The sequence below is a fragment of the Babylonia areolata genome, chromosome 8, assembly GCF_041734735.1.
Source record: "Babylonia areolata isolate BAREFJ2019XMU chromosome 8, ASM4173473v1, whole genome shotgun sequence".
NCBI classification, from domain to species: Eukaryota; Metazoa; Mollusca; class Gastropoda; order Neogastropoda; family Buccinidae; genus Babylonia; species Babylonia areolata.
Genome location: NC_134883.1, coordinates 26,466,312 through 26,483,117, shown reverse-complemented (window position 1 = coordinate 26,483,117; position 16,806 = coordinate 26,466,312). Strand labels below are relative to the sequence as shown.

Sequence of the window (16,806 nt, the reverse complement as noted above, 5' to 3'; positions counted from 1 at the left end):
CAGGTCGTGGCGGTCTCCCCAAAGCTGCGCCTGTAGCTCCGTGCCCCCTGGCCAGGTTTGACGCCGTAGAGCTTCATGGGTTGGGCAGTGTTGGAGGATGTGTTCAGGGGTCTGGGGTCCAGTGCCACATGGACACTCATCAGTGTGGGCGATCTTCATACGGTGAAGGTGACTCAGTAGTCGGCAGTGGCCGGTTCTCAGTCTGAAGAGGACTGTCTGCTGGTGTCTCTGGAGCTGGTGGATTGGATCGACACCACTGTTTGCACCCAGCCTTCTCTTCCACTGGTTCTGGTAGCGGTTGTGGATGATGGTCCTGGCCTCTCTGTAGGTCACGGGGTGGCTGAACTGCTTCATTTTGCTGCCTGCCTTGGAGAGAGCATCGGCCTTTTCGTTCCCCATGACCCCACAGTGAGAAGGAACCCACTGAACAGTGACAGTCGACCGTTTTGAAAGGTCATGAAGGGCTGCTTTGATGTTTGTCAGCTGCTGTTCGTTTCTGGTTGACTGGAGTCCCTGCAGGAGAGATCTGCAGTCAGTGAAGAAGGCTATCTTTGGTGGTGGGTTGACTGACGTCCTGAGGCCTTGTGCAGCATGGAGTAGTGCTGCTGTCTCCGCTCTGTAGTTCGAGGAGATTCTTCCTGTGGGGAAGGCTCCAGGGGTCAGTCTTCCATCTGTGTGCCTGATGAAGATGCCTGCTCCTCCATTCTTCACCGCTCCCTCCGAGGATCCATCTGTGAAGACGTGCGTCCATTCGCTGGGGTTGTACCGAGTCTCAATCATCTCCAATGTCAGAGCTTTCAGCAGGGGAGGGGCTTGGCAGTCCTTTTGGTCGATGCCAGGGACTTTTGTGATGATTGAGACTCCTTCCAGTTGGTCGGCCGGTTCCTCGAAGTCGGGGAGTGTTTCCATCTCGGCAGGGGACGAGGGCAGCAGGTCTTCATGTTGGCGGTGCAGGGCCTTGGAGAGGTGGTTGAAGCTGGTCCGCTTCAGTCTGTTCTTTGTTGGGTGCTTCAGTTTTTCGTGCATTGGGTGAGTTGGCATGCGCAGGAGCTTCTCGCTGTGGATGAAGACTTTTTCCTCTCGTCTATCTTTGAGTGGGTGGAGGCCTGTGTGTTTCTCCATCGCCTGAACTGGAGTCGTCTTTATCCCGCCAGTGATCAGCCGTAGCCCTGCGTTCTGAACTTTGCTCAGGCGGCTTGTGTTGGTTGCTGATGCCGTGGCCCAGGCAGTGCTGCCATACTCCAGGGTTGGCCTGACAGTTCCAGTGTACACCCTCTGCAGTATGCTGCTGTTGGCACCCCAAGAGGTCCCGGCGAGTTTTTTCAGGATGGCCAGTTTTCTGGTTGCTCGTCTCTCGATGTCCTTGAGATGGGGGTTCCATGTCAATCGCTTGTCGAGCTTCACACCCAGGTACATTGGCGTGTCATCCTGTTTCAACTGCATTCCGTTCAGTTTGAGGTGGGAGGTTTCTGACATCGGTGACAGCGAGAAGATTGCTGAGACTGTCTTGGTGGTGTTGATGTCTACTCCCCAGGCAGAGGCCCATGTTCCCACGTGGTTGAGTGCTTCCTGCATTCTGTGGCTGGCGGACGTGAGGTATTCCGCAGCACTCCAGGCAGCAAAGTCATCAGCGTGGAGGGCTCTGGAGACATGCTTGGAGATCTTCTCAGCGATGTCGTCGATGAAGATGAGGAAAAGTGTAGGGGAAATGACTCCTCCTTGCGGCACACCTTGCTGTAGAGTGACCCGATGGCTGGTTTTTCCGTCGAGTTTTACCCTTGCCCTGCGGTGTTGGAGGAAATCCTGGATCCAGCGGTACATCTTCCCTTCCACTTTCTTGTTGAGGAGCTTCAGGAGAAGTCCTGCCTTCCAGACCTTGTCGAAGGCCTTGGTTAGGTCCACGAAGACTGCAAGCACCTTCTTCTTTTCTTGAAAGGCAGTCTCTATCTCCTGTGCAAGGTACACCAGCTGGTCTTCGGTGCTGCGGTTTTTCCTGTAGGCTGATTGGGTATTGCTGAGCAGGTGGTTTTCTTCAAGGTGTTTCATGAGTCGAGTGTTCACCATCCTTTCCATCACCTTGCCCAGACAACTCAGGAGGCTGATTGGTCGATAGCTGGACTTCTTAGTCTTATCCTTCTGCTTCTTTCTGGTGGGGACGATGATGGCTTCTCTCCACTGGTCTGGAAGTTTCCCTGTGTCCCAGGACTGGTTGATGATCAAGAGAAGCTTCTGTCTGGCTACAGGTCCCAGGTTCTTGATCATGTCATTCGGGATGCCGTCTTTCCCAGGGGCTTTCTTTTTCTTCAGTTTCCTGATGGCTGCACTGAGTTCGGCCATGGAGAAGGCTGTCATCATGGACTGACTCGGGTTCTGCTGTTTCAGCTTCTCCTTGATCTCCCTCTGGACTTCCTGCACTCGGGCTTCAGGGAGTGTTGTCCAACCACAAGGTGTCTGGAAGCTTCAAGTCTCACTTTGTGTAGCGCTAGAGCTGAGCCTGGAGGGCTGTAGCAGTTGGTGATCAGTAGTTCTCCGCTGGGCAGTAGCAGCTTGACTGTGTGATGCTCTAGCTCCTCTTTTCCCGATCTGCTTGTTTCTACTGCAGGGATGGAGATTTTGATGAGGGTGAGGATTCCTCCCTTGTGTCTGTCCTCTCGATCTTGGCGGAAGGCTTCGTAGCCTCTAATAAAAAATCTTTGGGGATCTTTTAAATGGGTCTCCTGAATGCAGATGACATCAATGTTGTTATTTCGGAGAAACTCCTGGAGTTCTGGTTTCTTGTTTCTCAGCCCTTCTGCATTCCACTGAGCTACTGTGAGGTTGACAGGTGGTGAATTTGTCTGGTCAGTCGCTCTACTCTGCCTTCCCCTGACCTTCAGGTTGACAGAGGCACCGGTCGCTTTGGTGGGCCCCTTTGAGGCAGGAGGCCCGGCTCCGTCCCTCTCCGGTTGTCGCTGATAGGGACGACGCCATGACGACAAAGTGGTCTGACGCATAACCATGATCGTTGATGCGTGTGTGTCCTGAATTTTTAACCAGAAACCTGCGCCGTAGCTGACACACTCCGTCTTCGGCAGGCCGGATCAAGTTTTCTGTCAGGGGGCTTCTCCCTTAGCTCAGGTCTAAAGAGTCCTGCCCTGTGAGCACAGGGGGATGTGAGAGATTGGGGATCCCTCCCCTAGATGGACTGCCTGTCAAGGTTAACGAGCTCCATCTACCCGGGGCTCATGGTCCAAAGACCTGCCCTGTGAGCACAGGGGGGGATTGTTAGCTGGGTATCCCACCCGTTGGTTTGAAATCAGAGTTTCCCTTCTCCTAGATGGACTGCCTGCCAAGGCTAATGAGCTCCATCTACCCTGACCAGTCTAGTCTGCGACCTCTCTTGAGTGAGTTGCCGAGAGCTAGTCTTGCTATTGCGCCGATCGTCCGCACCCGTGCCGCGTTCGCCATGACTAGGTCATGCCCATTCTGCCCCATGTCCCCGCAGGAACACCCACATTAACGTGGCGAGGAGGTGCGGCTACAGAGTTCACTCCCTTGCTAGGGACGCACTGAGGCACCCTAGAGGGGAGATCTTAGCAGAACGTCACTTTCAAACTTCGTGCCTCTCGTGAACGCTTTCAAGGGACCAAACAGGTGAAAGTCTGAAGGGGCAAGGTCTGGGCTGTAAGGGGGATGAGGGAGCAGTTCCCAGCCCAGCTCGTTGATGGTCTGCACCGTTCGGGCTGCTGTGTGAGGCCTTGCATCTTTGGCACCCACCGGCAGCTGACCTTCGAGTAGCCAAGGTCATCATGGACAATTTTGTGTGCTGTCCCAACAGATAAGCTCAAAGTCCTTGCAGTGTCATCCACTGTCACCCTTCTGTCAGACTGAATGAGGTCATTGACTGATTCGATCACCTCAGGAGACCTCACTTCTGTAGGCCTTCCAGGCCTGTCTTCATCCTCAACACTGCTCCGTCCTTCTTTAAACAATTTAGCCCACTTGTAGACATTTTTTCGGCTGAAACATGTGGCACCATACACAGTTGACATTCTCCTATGAATTTCAACTGGTTTGCACCCTTCAGCAACCAAAAACTTGATAACTGACCGCTGTTCAATCCTGGAGCATGCCTCTTGGTCTGCCATCTTTGTTAATCGCCAAAACTCTCAAAGTTTTTTTTAATCTGCAAAACAAATTAAATCCATGTGAAAAAGAAGTAAAACAAAAACAATTTAAAAAAAAGTAAGCTTCTATCTGTATTAGAAGTCCTTATACCGAAAAATTCACCTTATTTATTGAATGACCCTCGTATATAAAGTTTGAGCATGTTGATGCTCTTTTGTCATTGGTTGTATTTTCATTGCATTGCAAAGCATTGCAAAGTACTGTATTGCACTGCATTAGCCCTTGTTACAAAGCGACATATTTCTCTGTGTGAAATTTGGACTGCTATCTTTTTTTTCTCTGTCTGTAAGTACGTGTATTAGTTTTACTTAGTGATTTCCCCCCTATGATCAGTGTATTATAAAAGTGGATTTTAAAAACGATAATTTTGCCAGGGACAACCATTTCTGTCACGGTGGGGTCTTTCACGTGCGCTGAGTGCTTGCTGCACACGGGGCGGCGGTTTATCTTCTCCTCCGAAAGCGTAGCACACCCCCAAGACCACCACTCAAAGTCTGGTGGGTTGGGATGAAGGGATGGGGGAGACGGTTTGGGGAAGGGGTGTGGGGGGCAGTAAGAACCCCGGTCTGTATAATGGAACTTGAACCTGCGGAGACTGGTTTTCCTGGTCGGACGCAATTACGCATCTGCTAGGACCCCTGTGCAGCCAGTTGCATTGCTTGGTTCCAACGTTTTGACAGTTACACGTGGCTAAATGGCTACGTTGACCGAACTACGCCATTGGTCAGTTCAATACTACACACAGTTAGTAGCAGGTTACGACCATACTAGGGCTCTTCCGTCCGAGCAATGTAACTAGCTCCACTGCTCCCCTGCATTGCTATGCGTCTTTGTGGTCTGTCCAGCGTGATGGGACTGTGCCAGGGCGAGACTTGTGCTCCTCTTTCTTTCTTTCTGTCTCTCTCTCTCTCTGTGTCTGTTTTCACTTATCTCTGTCTTCTCTCCCTGTTTGAGCCTCTCTCTGTCTCTGTCTCTCTCTTTGTCTCTTCGTCTCTGTTTGTCTCTCTCTCTCTGGGTTTTTTTTCCTACCTCTGTCTCTTCCTCATGGCTGTACATGTTGTTCTGTGTATTCATACTTTTGTATGCAAGGGGGTATACATGTATTTGATTCGATGCGTGGTTTTCAATTTCAACAACTTCTTTGTACGTAGGATACGCATGAGTGAACCTTTGTTTTGACCCCAAGGCCGATGCACGTGATGACCTGATTTCTGAGTTCCTACTCTCTCCCTCTCTCTCTTTCTCTTCTTCTTCTTCTCTCTCTCTGTATGTTCGTGGTTGCGTGCAGACGTCAGTATATGTAGGAACCTATATACATGTATGTGCTCAAATACGTTGTGTACGTATCCAGAATCGAATTTTCATTTCTTTAATCACGCTTATTAATTGGCGAGCGACGGGTGGGGCTTGAAATGAACATGCATGTTTATTATTCTTTTCTCTCTTTTTCTTTTTAATGTCACACTGATTACGTCGTTCATCCTTGAAAAAAAATATAGATTGAAAACTTTGGATATTTCTTTTTATTGTGTTATTGCGTTTTCGGTTTGTTTTTTGTTTTTTGTTGTTTTTTTTCCAACACAGAATGTCAAATGTCTAAGGAGGGAAGTAAGGGTCAGAGTTCGATTCCCGCTCTCGCCCTTTCTCCCAAGTTTGACTCCTCCTCAGACTAGGTACCGATATAAAAGTGTACACAATTCTGATCTCTTTTGTCCATTGTGTAAAGAGTCGATAGAAGATGAAGTACACTTTGTTTTGAAATGCCCCGTTTTATGTGTTCTTCGCGAAAAATTTATCCCAAAGAAATATTATATATATCCATGTTCATTTCGATTTAATCTGCTGATGGCATCTACAGATGACGGACTTATACGTAATTTGGCCCTATATTTATATAAAGCTTTTCACTTAAGAGATATAATTATGTCATGATTAATTGCTATAGTTCTGGTGACATACACTAATGTTGTTATCGCCCCTCGTTCATATGGGGCTTTGGCCTTAATGAATAAACCATCTGAATCTGAATCTGAATCTGAATCCCAAGTTTGACTGGAGAAAGATCAAACTGGGTGTCTTGTCGTTCGGAGGAGACGATAAACCGAGGTCCCGTGTGCAGCAAGCACTTGGCGCACTGGGAAAGACCCCATGGCAACGAAAGTGCTGTCCTCTGGCGGAGTTCTGTTGAAGAAATCCACTCTGATAGGTACACAGATATACCATATGGATGCATGCACTTAAGGCCTGACCAAGCGCGTTGGGTTACGCAGCTGGTCGGGGCATCTGCCTAGTATTTGTGGTGCAGCGTATATGGATTTGTCCGTACATGGACATCTCCTTGAGAAAGTGAAACTACTTCTTCTTCGTGGTCTTATTTTTCTTCTTGCTATTCTTCATGTAACTGTGGCTCTTGTTGTTGGTGTTATTGATGTTCTTGTTCTTCTTGGTGCTCACCCAGAGAACACAGTGACATCTCCTTGAGAAAGTGAAACTACTTCTTCTTTTCTTTTTTTTTTTTAACTTAAAAATATTCAATTTTGATTACACATATATATTCAACATAAGTACTTAAATACGTACATTAAATACATAAAAAGGCTAACACAGAGTACATAATAAATGAAACATAAGAAAGTGAAGAAACACATGACGACATACAGAATAGTGAGAATGGGTACTGCAATTCAAGTATCTTCTTCTTCTTCTTCTGGCTATTCTTCGTGTTCTTGTGGCTCTTGTTGTTGCTGTGTTTAGTGTTCTTCTTCTTCTTCTTCTTCTTCTTCTTCTTCTTTTTGAGCCTCACCTAGAGAACATGAAACATCAAAATGTCAAACGTCTCTCTTCCCTCCCGGCCCCCCCACCCACACCCCCCACCTCCAACCCTACCCCCTCCCCCCCCGCAACCCTCCTCACCGTGCAGATCGAGATGTTGCTGGGCCAGGACCTCCCACAGTGGCAGCTTCCCCTGCACTGCCCCGTGCACCCGGACGGGAACCCCAACACCAAGCAGTGCGAGTGGAAGGGGAATGCCCTGCTCCGTGTGCACTACTTCGTCGCGGAGGCGCCCAGCGGCGGAAGCGGGGGTGGTGGTGGTGGTGGTGGGGCTTCGGCGCAATGCTACAACGTGTCCTGGGAAACGCTGAGTCTGCCTAGGTGAGGGGAGAGAGGGGTTGTTTGTGTGTGTGTGTGTGTGTGTGTGTGTGATTTTGTTGTTGTTGTTGTTGTTGTTTTTTTGGGGGGGTGAGGGGTTGGTTATGTTTTTGTTGTGTTGTGCTGTGTTTAAATTCCTCTTCCTCTTCGTGATCTTCTTATTGTTTTTTGTTGTGTTGTGCTGTGTTTAAATTCCTCTTCCTCTTCGTGATCTTCTTATTGTTTTTTGTTGTGTTGTGCTGTGTTTATTCCTCTTCCTTCTTCATGATCTTGTTATTGTGTTGTGTTGTGTTGTGCTGTGTTTATTCTTCTTCCTCTTCATGATCTTGTTTTTGTTTTTTGTTGTGTTGTGCTGTGCTGTGCTGTGCTATGCTGTGTTTCTTCTTCTTCCTCTTCATGATCTAGTTATTGTTTTTGTTGTGCTGTGTTTATTCCTCTTTCTTCTTCATGATCTTGTTATTGCTTTTGTTGTGTTGTGTTGTGTTGTCCTGTGTTTATTCCTCTTTATGATCGTGGTATTGTTTTTGGTTGTGCTGTGTTGTGCTGTGTTTATTCCTCTTCATGATCTTGTTATTGCTTTTGTTGTGTTGTGTTGTCCTGTGTTGTCCTGTGTTTATTCCTCTTTATGATCGTGGTATTGTTTTTGGTTGTGTTGTGTTGTGTTGTGTTGTGTTGTGTTGTGTTGTCCTGTGTTTATTCCTCTTTATGATCGTGGTATTGTTTTTGGTTGTGTTGTGTTGTCCTGTGTTGTCCTGTGTTTATTCCTCTTTATGATCGTGGTATTGTTTTTGGTTGTGTTGTGTTGTCCTGTGTTGTCCTGTGTTTATTCCTCTTTATGATCGTGGTATTGTTTTTGGTTGTGTTGTGTTGTGTTGTGTTGTGTTGTCCTGTGTTTATTCTTCTTCCCTTTTCGTGTTTGTTATCGTTTTTTACCACCTGCTCCTCCACTGGGCCCACCATGTTCTTCTCCTCCTCTTTCTTCTTCTTCTTCTTCTTCAACTCCTTCTCTACCTTCTACCCCACTGTGTTGTTGTTGTTGTTGTTGTTGTTGTTCTTCTTCTTCTTCTTCTCCTCCTTCTTCTTCTTCGTTTTTTTCTTCTTCTTCTTCTTTTCCCTACTGCAATTGTTGACTCTAGAAATGTTCCATCTCGATGCATCGATACCACTGCACTCAAGCCTTAAGGAACTTTGATCATCAAAAAGTGCAGGTCTTAATTCCGAACGAAAGTTAGGTATAATGCTTTGATTGCACGCGCGCGCGCGCGCGCACGCACGCACACACGCACGCACACACACACACACACACACACACACACACACACACACACACACACACACACACACACACACACAAATCACGGATTGCTCACCCCATTTCTCTCTCGTTTCTTCAACCCCCCCCCCTCTCTCTCTCCCTCCCTCCCTCTCTCTCTCTCTCTCGCTCTCATTTTCTCAAGATTTCTTTTTTTTTTTCTTTTTCTGCCTCCTCTTATTTTGCTTTTTAATGCTTTTTTTCTTGACAGCCAGCAGACATAAATCACCTCCCATCCCATTTTTATTCTCCGTCAGTTTCTTCCCCTTCTTTCCAGGGCTACACGAAACAAACAAAAAGAAACAACGTCTGGATACTCTGTTAGCTCCAAGTAAACAGCATTCATTCATTAATTCATTCATTCATGCATTGATTTAATCAAACGTCTGTATTTTAAAAACCAGAGTGAATAACATTCATTCATTCATTCATTCACTGGTTTGGTCACATTTTTTTGTGTTTTAAAAACAACAGTATGTAACAATCATTCATTAGTTTGATCAAACGTTTGTGTTTCCAAAAACCAAAGTTTGTAACATTCATTTTTTCATTGATTTCATCAAACCTTTGTATTTGAAAAAAACAAAACAAAAATAACAAGGTAAATAACAATCATTAATTCATTCATTCATCCATTGGTTTGATCAAACGTTTGTGTTTCAAAAACCAATGTAAATAACATTAATTAATTCATTCATCCATTGAATCGATCAAACGTTTCAGTTAAAAACAACAACAAACAACAACAACAACAAAAACAAAGAAAATTACATTAATTCATTCGTTCATTCATTGATTTGATCAAACATCATTATATCAATAAATGAATACTCGAATTGTTTGCTCGTGTATCTGGATATGATTTTGTCGCAGACGTAAACATTGTGGCCCCTGTACAATTAGGTATGTCATTTATAAAACGTTTTATTTCATTTGGGTTTCATTTGTTGGTTAAATCTTATTTTGAATGTGAATATGTTTTGAAAGTATTGATTGCATGAGTGAGTTTGTAAAAAAAAAAAAAAAAAAAAGGACAGGTTGTTTCTTCGTTGTCATACTTAATCTTTTCTTTCTTTCTCTTTTCTTTTTTTTTCTCTCTTTCTCTCTCTTTTATTTTATTTTTTTTTGCACCTACGCTGCTCTTTGCATTTTTTTTTTAAATTAAAGTTTCACAGTTCACTTTTTTTTTTCTTTCTCAAAACCCACCCAGGGTGCCCTACGATTGTTTCGACGTGGGCACAGCGGTGTGGTACGGGTCGTCCAACCAGTCTGAGGAGACCCTGCCCATCCGAGGCAGTTTTGACTACGTCCCCAACCCCTACCACCTCAGCAACAGCGGCATCTTCTCCTCGGCCGTGGACTTCTACTGGCTGTCTTCTTCAGGGGTAACTTGTGTGATTGGGGGAGGTGGGGGGAGGGTGAGAGGGGGGTGGAGTGGGGTGGGGGTGGGGGCGCTTGGAGGTCTGGCAAGGGGGGTGGGGGAAGGGGTGGTGGTGGGAAGTGTGTGTGTGGCAAGGGGGGTGGGGGAAGGGGTGGTGGTGGGAAGTGTGTGTGTGTGTGTGTGTGTGAGAGAGCAGTTGTGTCCGTCGTATTGAAACAAGACTCACTTTGTCTGTCTGTCTGTCTGTCTGTCTGTCTGTCTGTGCAGGTGGGTCTCCTGCTGGACCCCAACAATCCTCTGAGCGTGCACTGGAACAGCAGCCAGCCCAGCCAGCTGTGTGTCATCTCCAACTACTCGGGCCCCCTGTATGGGGACACCTCCAGGCTGCCCACCATGAACTATACCATCTGCAACGGGCCCGACCCCCTCCAGGTGATGATGATGATAATGATGGTAATAATAATGATGATGATGATGATGATCATGGTGATGGTGGTGGTGGTGGTTGGGTGGATGAGGATGATCCGAATATCATTATCGTTATTATTATTGTTATGATGATGATTGTCAAGAAGAAAAATAATGATGTCCACAATGATCGTCGTAGTAGTTGTAGTAGTAGTCGTATCAAGAAGAAGAAGAAGAAGAAAAAAAAAAAGAATGATAATAATGATGGTCTTCTTCTAATGATCTTCTCCTCTTCTTTCTTCTTGTTCTACTTCTCCTTCAACTCCTCCTCTCCTTCTTCTTCTCCTCCTCTCCTTCTTCTTCTCCTTCTGCTCTTCCTTCTCCTCTACTCCTCCACCTACTTGTTCTTGTCCTTCTTGTGTGAAATTCGGGCTGCTGTCCCCAGGGAGAGCGCGTCGCTATGTTACAGCGCGCCACCCATTTTTTAAATTTTTTTTAATTATTTTTTCCTGCGTGCAGTTTTATTTGTTTTTCCTATCGAAGTGGATTTTTCTGCAGAATTTTGCCAGGAACAACCCTTTTGTTGCCGTGGGTTCATTTACGTGCGCTAAGTGCATGCTGCACACGGGACCTCGGGGCAGGGGGGGGGGTGTTGGCTGTTGCTCGGTCACTTGGCTTACAAGCCTGCATGGTTCCTTCCGAGTTCATTTTAAAAAAAAATGTCTTCAACTTTGAAAAGCTGACCCTGTCCAAGACGCACCTGATCATTGGCTGGCTTGGTAGGTTAATTGGTTACTGACCAGTCATAGGGTTTAGCTAGCTCGTTGGTTGATGATGATTTGGCTGTTTGCTTTTGGTTCCTTGAGAGGAAAAACATAAAAAGGCGAGCTAACCTTGTATGCTGTATGTGTTCAAGACACCACTGACCATGAAGTAAAAAAAAAGAATAAGATAAACAAACAGACTTTGTCTTGAAAGCTGACTCTATTCTCTGTGTGCGCGCATGTGTGTGTGTGTGTGCGTGCGTGCGTGTGTGCGTATGTCTGTGCGTGTGCGCGTGTCTGTCTGTCTGTGCGCGCGCTCGCGTGTATGTGTGTGTGTGTTCGTTCGTTCTTCTGCTTAACATCTATCCACATTTGTGATTTTAGCCGAAAATCCATCATCTCCCCCACCCCACCCATGCCTTGAATCATCACTACTTTCCCTGGTCCTCTCTCCTCAATTAGCATTAAAAAAAAAAGAAAAAAGAATATAATTAACGAAATGAAACAAACTAACTAGTCAACCAGTAGAATTACAACAAAGAGCCATTTGGGCTCCAAATTAAACTCTAAACTATTTCCAACACATGTTGATTATCATATAGGACATTTCTAATGGAAGCAGATGGAACTGCAGATTTTGTAAATGATACAGGTAAATATGGTTTTAACTGTTCACATTTACAGATGATATGCACGGGGGTAATTTTATTGCCGCAAATGCAAGTCACATTAGAAGTATATTTAATTTTTTATGGCATCCAGTCGTAGTCTGTATATTAGACTGGTGAGCCTTCTGCTACTGTGATGTCCTTTTGTTTTAAAAGAAAACATGCGATCAAATTTACGCCAGCTATTGTCAGTATTTTTTCTCTGTCAGGGTCAGACTCCTGTTTTAGTTTATTGACGTTGTTCCAGCAAGTTTTCTCCAGTGGAGAATAACCTCCTTGTAATGTGTGTGTGTGTGTGTGTTGGTTTCAGACCCACCTGATCATGAAGCGGTTCCTGACGCGGGCCCAGCGGGCTCCAGGCCGCCCCCCAGCAGACATGCTGGGCTTCCCCCAGTGGTCAGTCAGCCGGCTGACCGGGAATCCCCGATATAACCAACAGGACGTCCTGGACACCGTCGCCAGGTTCAAAGTACGGCGGGTGGGCGTGTCCTGCTGTGTTGTGTTGTGTCGTTTTGTGGTGTGGTGTGGTGTTGTATTGTATTATGTCATGTTGTGTCGTATTGTGTTGTATTATGTCGTGTTGTATTACGTTGTGTTGTGTCGTGTTGTTGTATTATGTCGTGTTGTGTTGTGTTTTATTACGCCCTGTTGTATTGTGTTGTTGTTGTTGTATTATGTCGTGTCGTGTTGTGTCATGTTGTTGTATTATGTCATGTTGTATTATGTCGTGTTGTTGTATTACGTCCTGTTGTATTATGTCGTGTTGTGTCGTACTATATATCGTATTATGTCGTGTTGTACTGTATCGTATTATGTCGTGTTGCTGTTGTTTTGCATGACGTTGTGTTTTATTGTATCATATTTATTGTATCATATTAAGTTGTGTCGTGTTTATATTGTGTTGAGTTTTAGCGTAGTGTGTCGGCTGTTTGCACCCGCCAATTTTATAGTCCATCAGAGATGTTTATGATTATGAAGACGATGTGAACACGTTTACCAGTTACAGCTTGGTTTGCTGAAGGAAATGTGCGAAAGCAGCAACAACGAAAAAAGAAAACACGCTTTGGAACCGACGTGCAGAAGTGTAAGCGAGGTAACTGCTCGTGTCATTCGATTTGCAAGACAGTACGAGTTTCTTCCCTTAAAACAAGTTGTTCACAACGTCGGTGTTTAAAAGCCGTTGAGTTGATGGAGGTACACAAGGTGGAGGGGGTGAATGGACCTCCCTCTCTACTAGATCTTGAGTGGTGGTTTCGGCGTTGGCCATTCGGATGAGATGATATACCGAGGTCCCGTGTGCAGCATTTACTTTGTGCACGTTAAAGAACACAGGGCAAAATTGAGTAAAACGACTAATATTTGGTAAAGTACGCTTGCAGAAAGGAAAAAAAAAAAATGAAAGAATGGGTGGCGCTTCCCCCCTCGAGGAGAGCAGCCGTAATTTCACACAGAGAAATATATTTTGACAAACAATACAAGCACCCTGGTCATTTGAGCAACAACAACAACAACAAAATAGCAACAACAACACACACACACACACACACAGACACACACACACACAGAGGGGCGGGGGTTGGGGGGAACAAACACTAACGCTGACACTGAATATTGATACTGACGCTGTTGTTGCTGCTGCTGCTGCTGCTGCTGGTGATGATGATGATAACGTGGTGCCGACAGATGCACGGCCTGAACTGCAGCCTCCTGATGTTGATAGTGACGATAATGATGATGATGATGACGATGATGACAATGACGACAGATGTACGGCCTGAACTGCAGCCTCCTGATGATGATAGTGACGATGATAATGACAATGACGACAGATGCACGGCCTGAACTGCAGCCTCATGATGATGATGATGATAGTGACGATAATGACAATGATGACTATGGTGATGACGACAGGTCCACTGCCTGAACTGCAGCCTCCTGATGATGATAGTGACGATAATGATAATGATGACAATGACGACAGATGCACGGCCTTAACTGCAGCCTCCTGATGATGATAGTGACGATATTGATAATGACGACGATGACAATGACAACAGATGCACGGCCTGAACTGCAGCCTCCTGATGATAGTGACGATAATGATGATGATGACGACAATGGTGATGACGACGACAGATGCACGGCCTGAACTGCAGCCTGCTGATGACGATAATGATGATGATGATGACGACAATGGTGATGATGACGACAGATGCACGGCCTGAACTGCAGCCTGCTGATGATGATGATAGTGACGATAATGATGACGATGACAATGACAACAGATACACGGCCTGAACTGCAGCCTGCTGATGACGATGGTGACGATAATGATGATGATGACAATGATGACGACAGATGCACGGCCTGAACTGCAGCCTGCTGATGATGGACGGGGACTGGCAGGCCAATCACGGCGACCTGACCTTTGACAAGGACCGCTTCGCCAACCTCACCAACATGACAGACATCGTGACCAGCACGTGCAACCTGGGACTGCAGGTCAGATAGGGAGGGCTGGGTGTGTGTGGGGTGTTTGGATGGTGGGGGTGTGGTGTGGAGGGAGAGGTGTTTGGATGGTGTGGGGTGGAGGGAAGGAGGGGTGTTGGGATGGTGTAGGGTGCTGAGTGCAGGGGCTGATGCTATACTACTGCATATCCCTCCCATTTTATCTTCCAAACATTCTTATTTAGTTAGTCATTCATCCATTGTTGCATAGTTATCAAATCATGTATATTCATTTCATCCCTTCATCCACCCATTTACATATACTAATTTACTATCATTCGCTCCCAGCCATCCCGAACCCCCAAAGCAAAACCAAACCAGGTGAGCTGTTCGCTTGTTGTTACTACGCTGTTCATGTGTGTACATGTATAATGTTTCATCTAAATAAAAGAGTCGCTTTTAAACCAAACCATAGGTGAGCAAGTTGCTCCGCTATGTATGTGTGTACATGTATAACATGTTTGGGGTTTTTTTTTTTTTTTCCGAGTAAAAGAGTTGTTTATAACCAAAACACAGGTGGGCCCTTAGCTTGTTAACTTAAAAGTTGCTCCGCTGTTCATGTGGAACATATTTTTTTCTGAATGAAAGATTTGTTTCAACCAAAAATAGGTGAGCCCTTAGCTGATTATGTGTATACATGTGTAACATGTTATTTTTTTCTGAATAAAAGAGTTAAACCAAAACACAGCTGGGCCCTTAGCTTGTAAACAAGTTGCTCCGCTGTGTATGTGTATACATGTATAACATGTTTTTTTTCTGAATAAAAGAGTTGTTTTAAATCAAAACACACGTGGGCCCTTAGTTTGTTAACAAGTTGTTCCGCTGTTTAATGTGTACATGTGTAACATGTTTTCTGAATACAGATTTGTTTATTTAAACCCAAAACAGGTGAGCCCTTTGCTTGTTAACAAGATGCTCCGCTGTGTATGTGTGTACATGTATAACATGTTTTTTTTTTTTGTTTGTTTTTTTATTATTTTTTTTTTCTGAATAAAAGAATTGTTTGAAACCATGACACAGGTGAGCCCTTACTTCGACTACCGCTCTGTGAACAACTTCCACGAGGGCGTGGCCAAGGACCTGTTCGTGCGTGACGCGGGGGGGCAGGTGCCCGGGCTGACCCGCTGGCAGAAGGGGCCGGCGGTGGCCGTGCTGGACGTGTCCTTGGGCGCCGCCCGCGCCTGGTACAACGCCCTGATCACCCACCTCCTCAAGGACTCTGGAGCCAGGGCCCTGCGCCTGTCGTACGGCCACGAGGGGTGGCTGCCTTACAAGGCCACCTTCAGCCAGAAGAGCCTCTCCCTGCACGGCGTCAGGAGCCGGATGAGCTCCATGGTGGCCGAGTTCTCCGAGCGGCTGGTGCTGGAGCACACCTCGGGGTCGCAGGGGGTGGCGGGGTTCGTGGCGGTGCCCACCAGGCTGGCCGTGAGGCGGGGCAGGACGTGCCTGGTGCAGGCCGTGGAGGAGGCGCTGACTCTGGGTCTGCTGGGCTACCCTTACGTCCTGGCTGACGGGATCCGCCTGCCCGGGTCTGACAGGGGAGGCCCCGGCCTCTTCCACAGCCACCACCTCCTCCGCCAACACCAGCCCTCCTCCTTCCACTCCTCCTCTTCCTCCTCATCTTCCTCTTCTCAATCCTCCGTCCCTCTGTCCCGCGACCTCTTCACGCGGTGGATGCAGATGGCGGCCTTCTTCCCGGCCTGGCAGTTCTCGCTGGGTCCCTGGGAATACGACGAGGGCACGGTGCGCCTGGCGGCCAACCTCAGCCGGCTTCACGGGGAGGTGATGGCCAAGGCGCTGCTCCACGACGAGGTGGTGCTGAAGGAGGTGGCCGAGGAGGGGCTGCCCATCCTGAGGCCTGTCTGGTGGCTGGACCCGGGCAACGCCCAGCTGCACGCGCAGCGCGTGAACGACGAGTTCCTGGTGGGCAGGTCCGTGCTGGTGGCGCCCGTGCTGTGCGAGGGCGTGAACCAGCGGTCCATCTACGTGCCGCCCGGCGTGTGGAGCGACCGGCTGAGGAACACCATCGTGGTGGGGCCCAAGGTGCTGCAGGGGTACCGCGTGGAGCTGGGCGAGGTGCCCTACTTTGAGAAGATGCCCACGTATGAGGACACTAAGCATTCGTGATTTGTCGTGTGGGCGCCTGGTTTGTTCGTGGGTAGGTGTGAATGTGTGTGAATGTGTGTGGGGTGGGGTATCTGTGTGGGTGTGTGGGAGGGGGGGGGGGGGCGGCGGATTGAGGGGGGAGCGGTATCTGTGTTGGGTGTGTGTGGGAGGGGACGTGGGGGATGGGGGGGGGGGAGGAGGTGCCCTACTTTGAGCGGATGCACACGTATGAGGGCCTGATGCCTTCCTGATTTGTTGTGTGTTGTGTGGGGTGGGGTGTGGTGTGGTGGTGTGTTGTGTGGGTGGGAAGGTGGATGGGTGTGAGTGTGGGGGAGGGGTGAA

At 47.2% G+C, this 16,806-nt stretch overlaps 1 protein-coding gene across 1 annotated transcript in view; it reads left to right on the top strand.

Annotated features, from left to right (window-relative positions):
- The window catches only part of LOC143285255 (uncharacterized), a 109,177-nt gene extending 92,648 nt beyond the window's left edge, over positions 1 to 16,529 (top strand). Inside the window, exons 6-11 of the mRNA XM_076592513.1 lie at positions 7,088 to 7,320; positions 9,840 to 10,014; positions 10,278 to 10,442; positions 12,161 to 12,319; positions 14,209 to 14,352; positions 15,379 to 16,529. Coding sequence (XP_076448628.1) covers positions 7,088 to 7,320; positions 9,840 to 10,014; positions 10,278 to 10,442; positions 12,161 to 12,319; positions 14,209 to 14,352; positions 15,379 to 16,485 — 1,983 coding nt within the window. The 3' untranslated portion in view covers positions 16,486 to 16,529. The remainder of the gene's footprint in view (positions 1 to 7,087; positions 7,321 to 9,839; positions 10,015 to 10,277; positions 10,443 to 12,160; positions 12,320 to 14,208; positions 14,353 to 15,378) is intronic.
- The last annotated feature ends 277 nt before the right edge of the window (positions 16,530 to 16,806 follow it).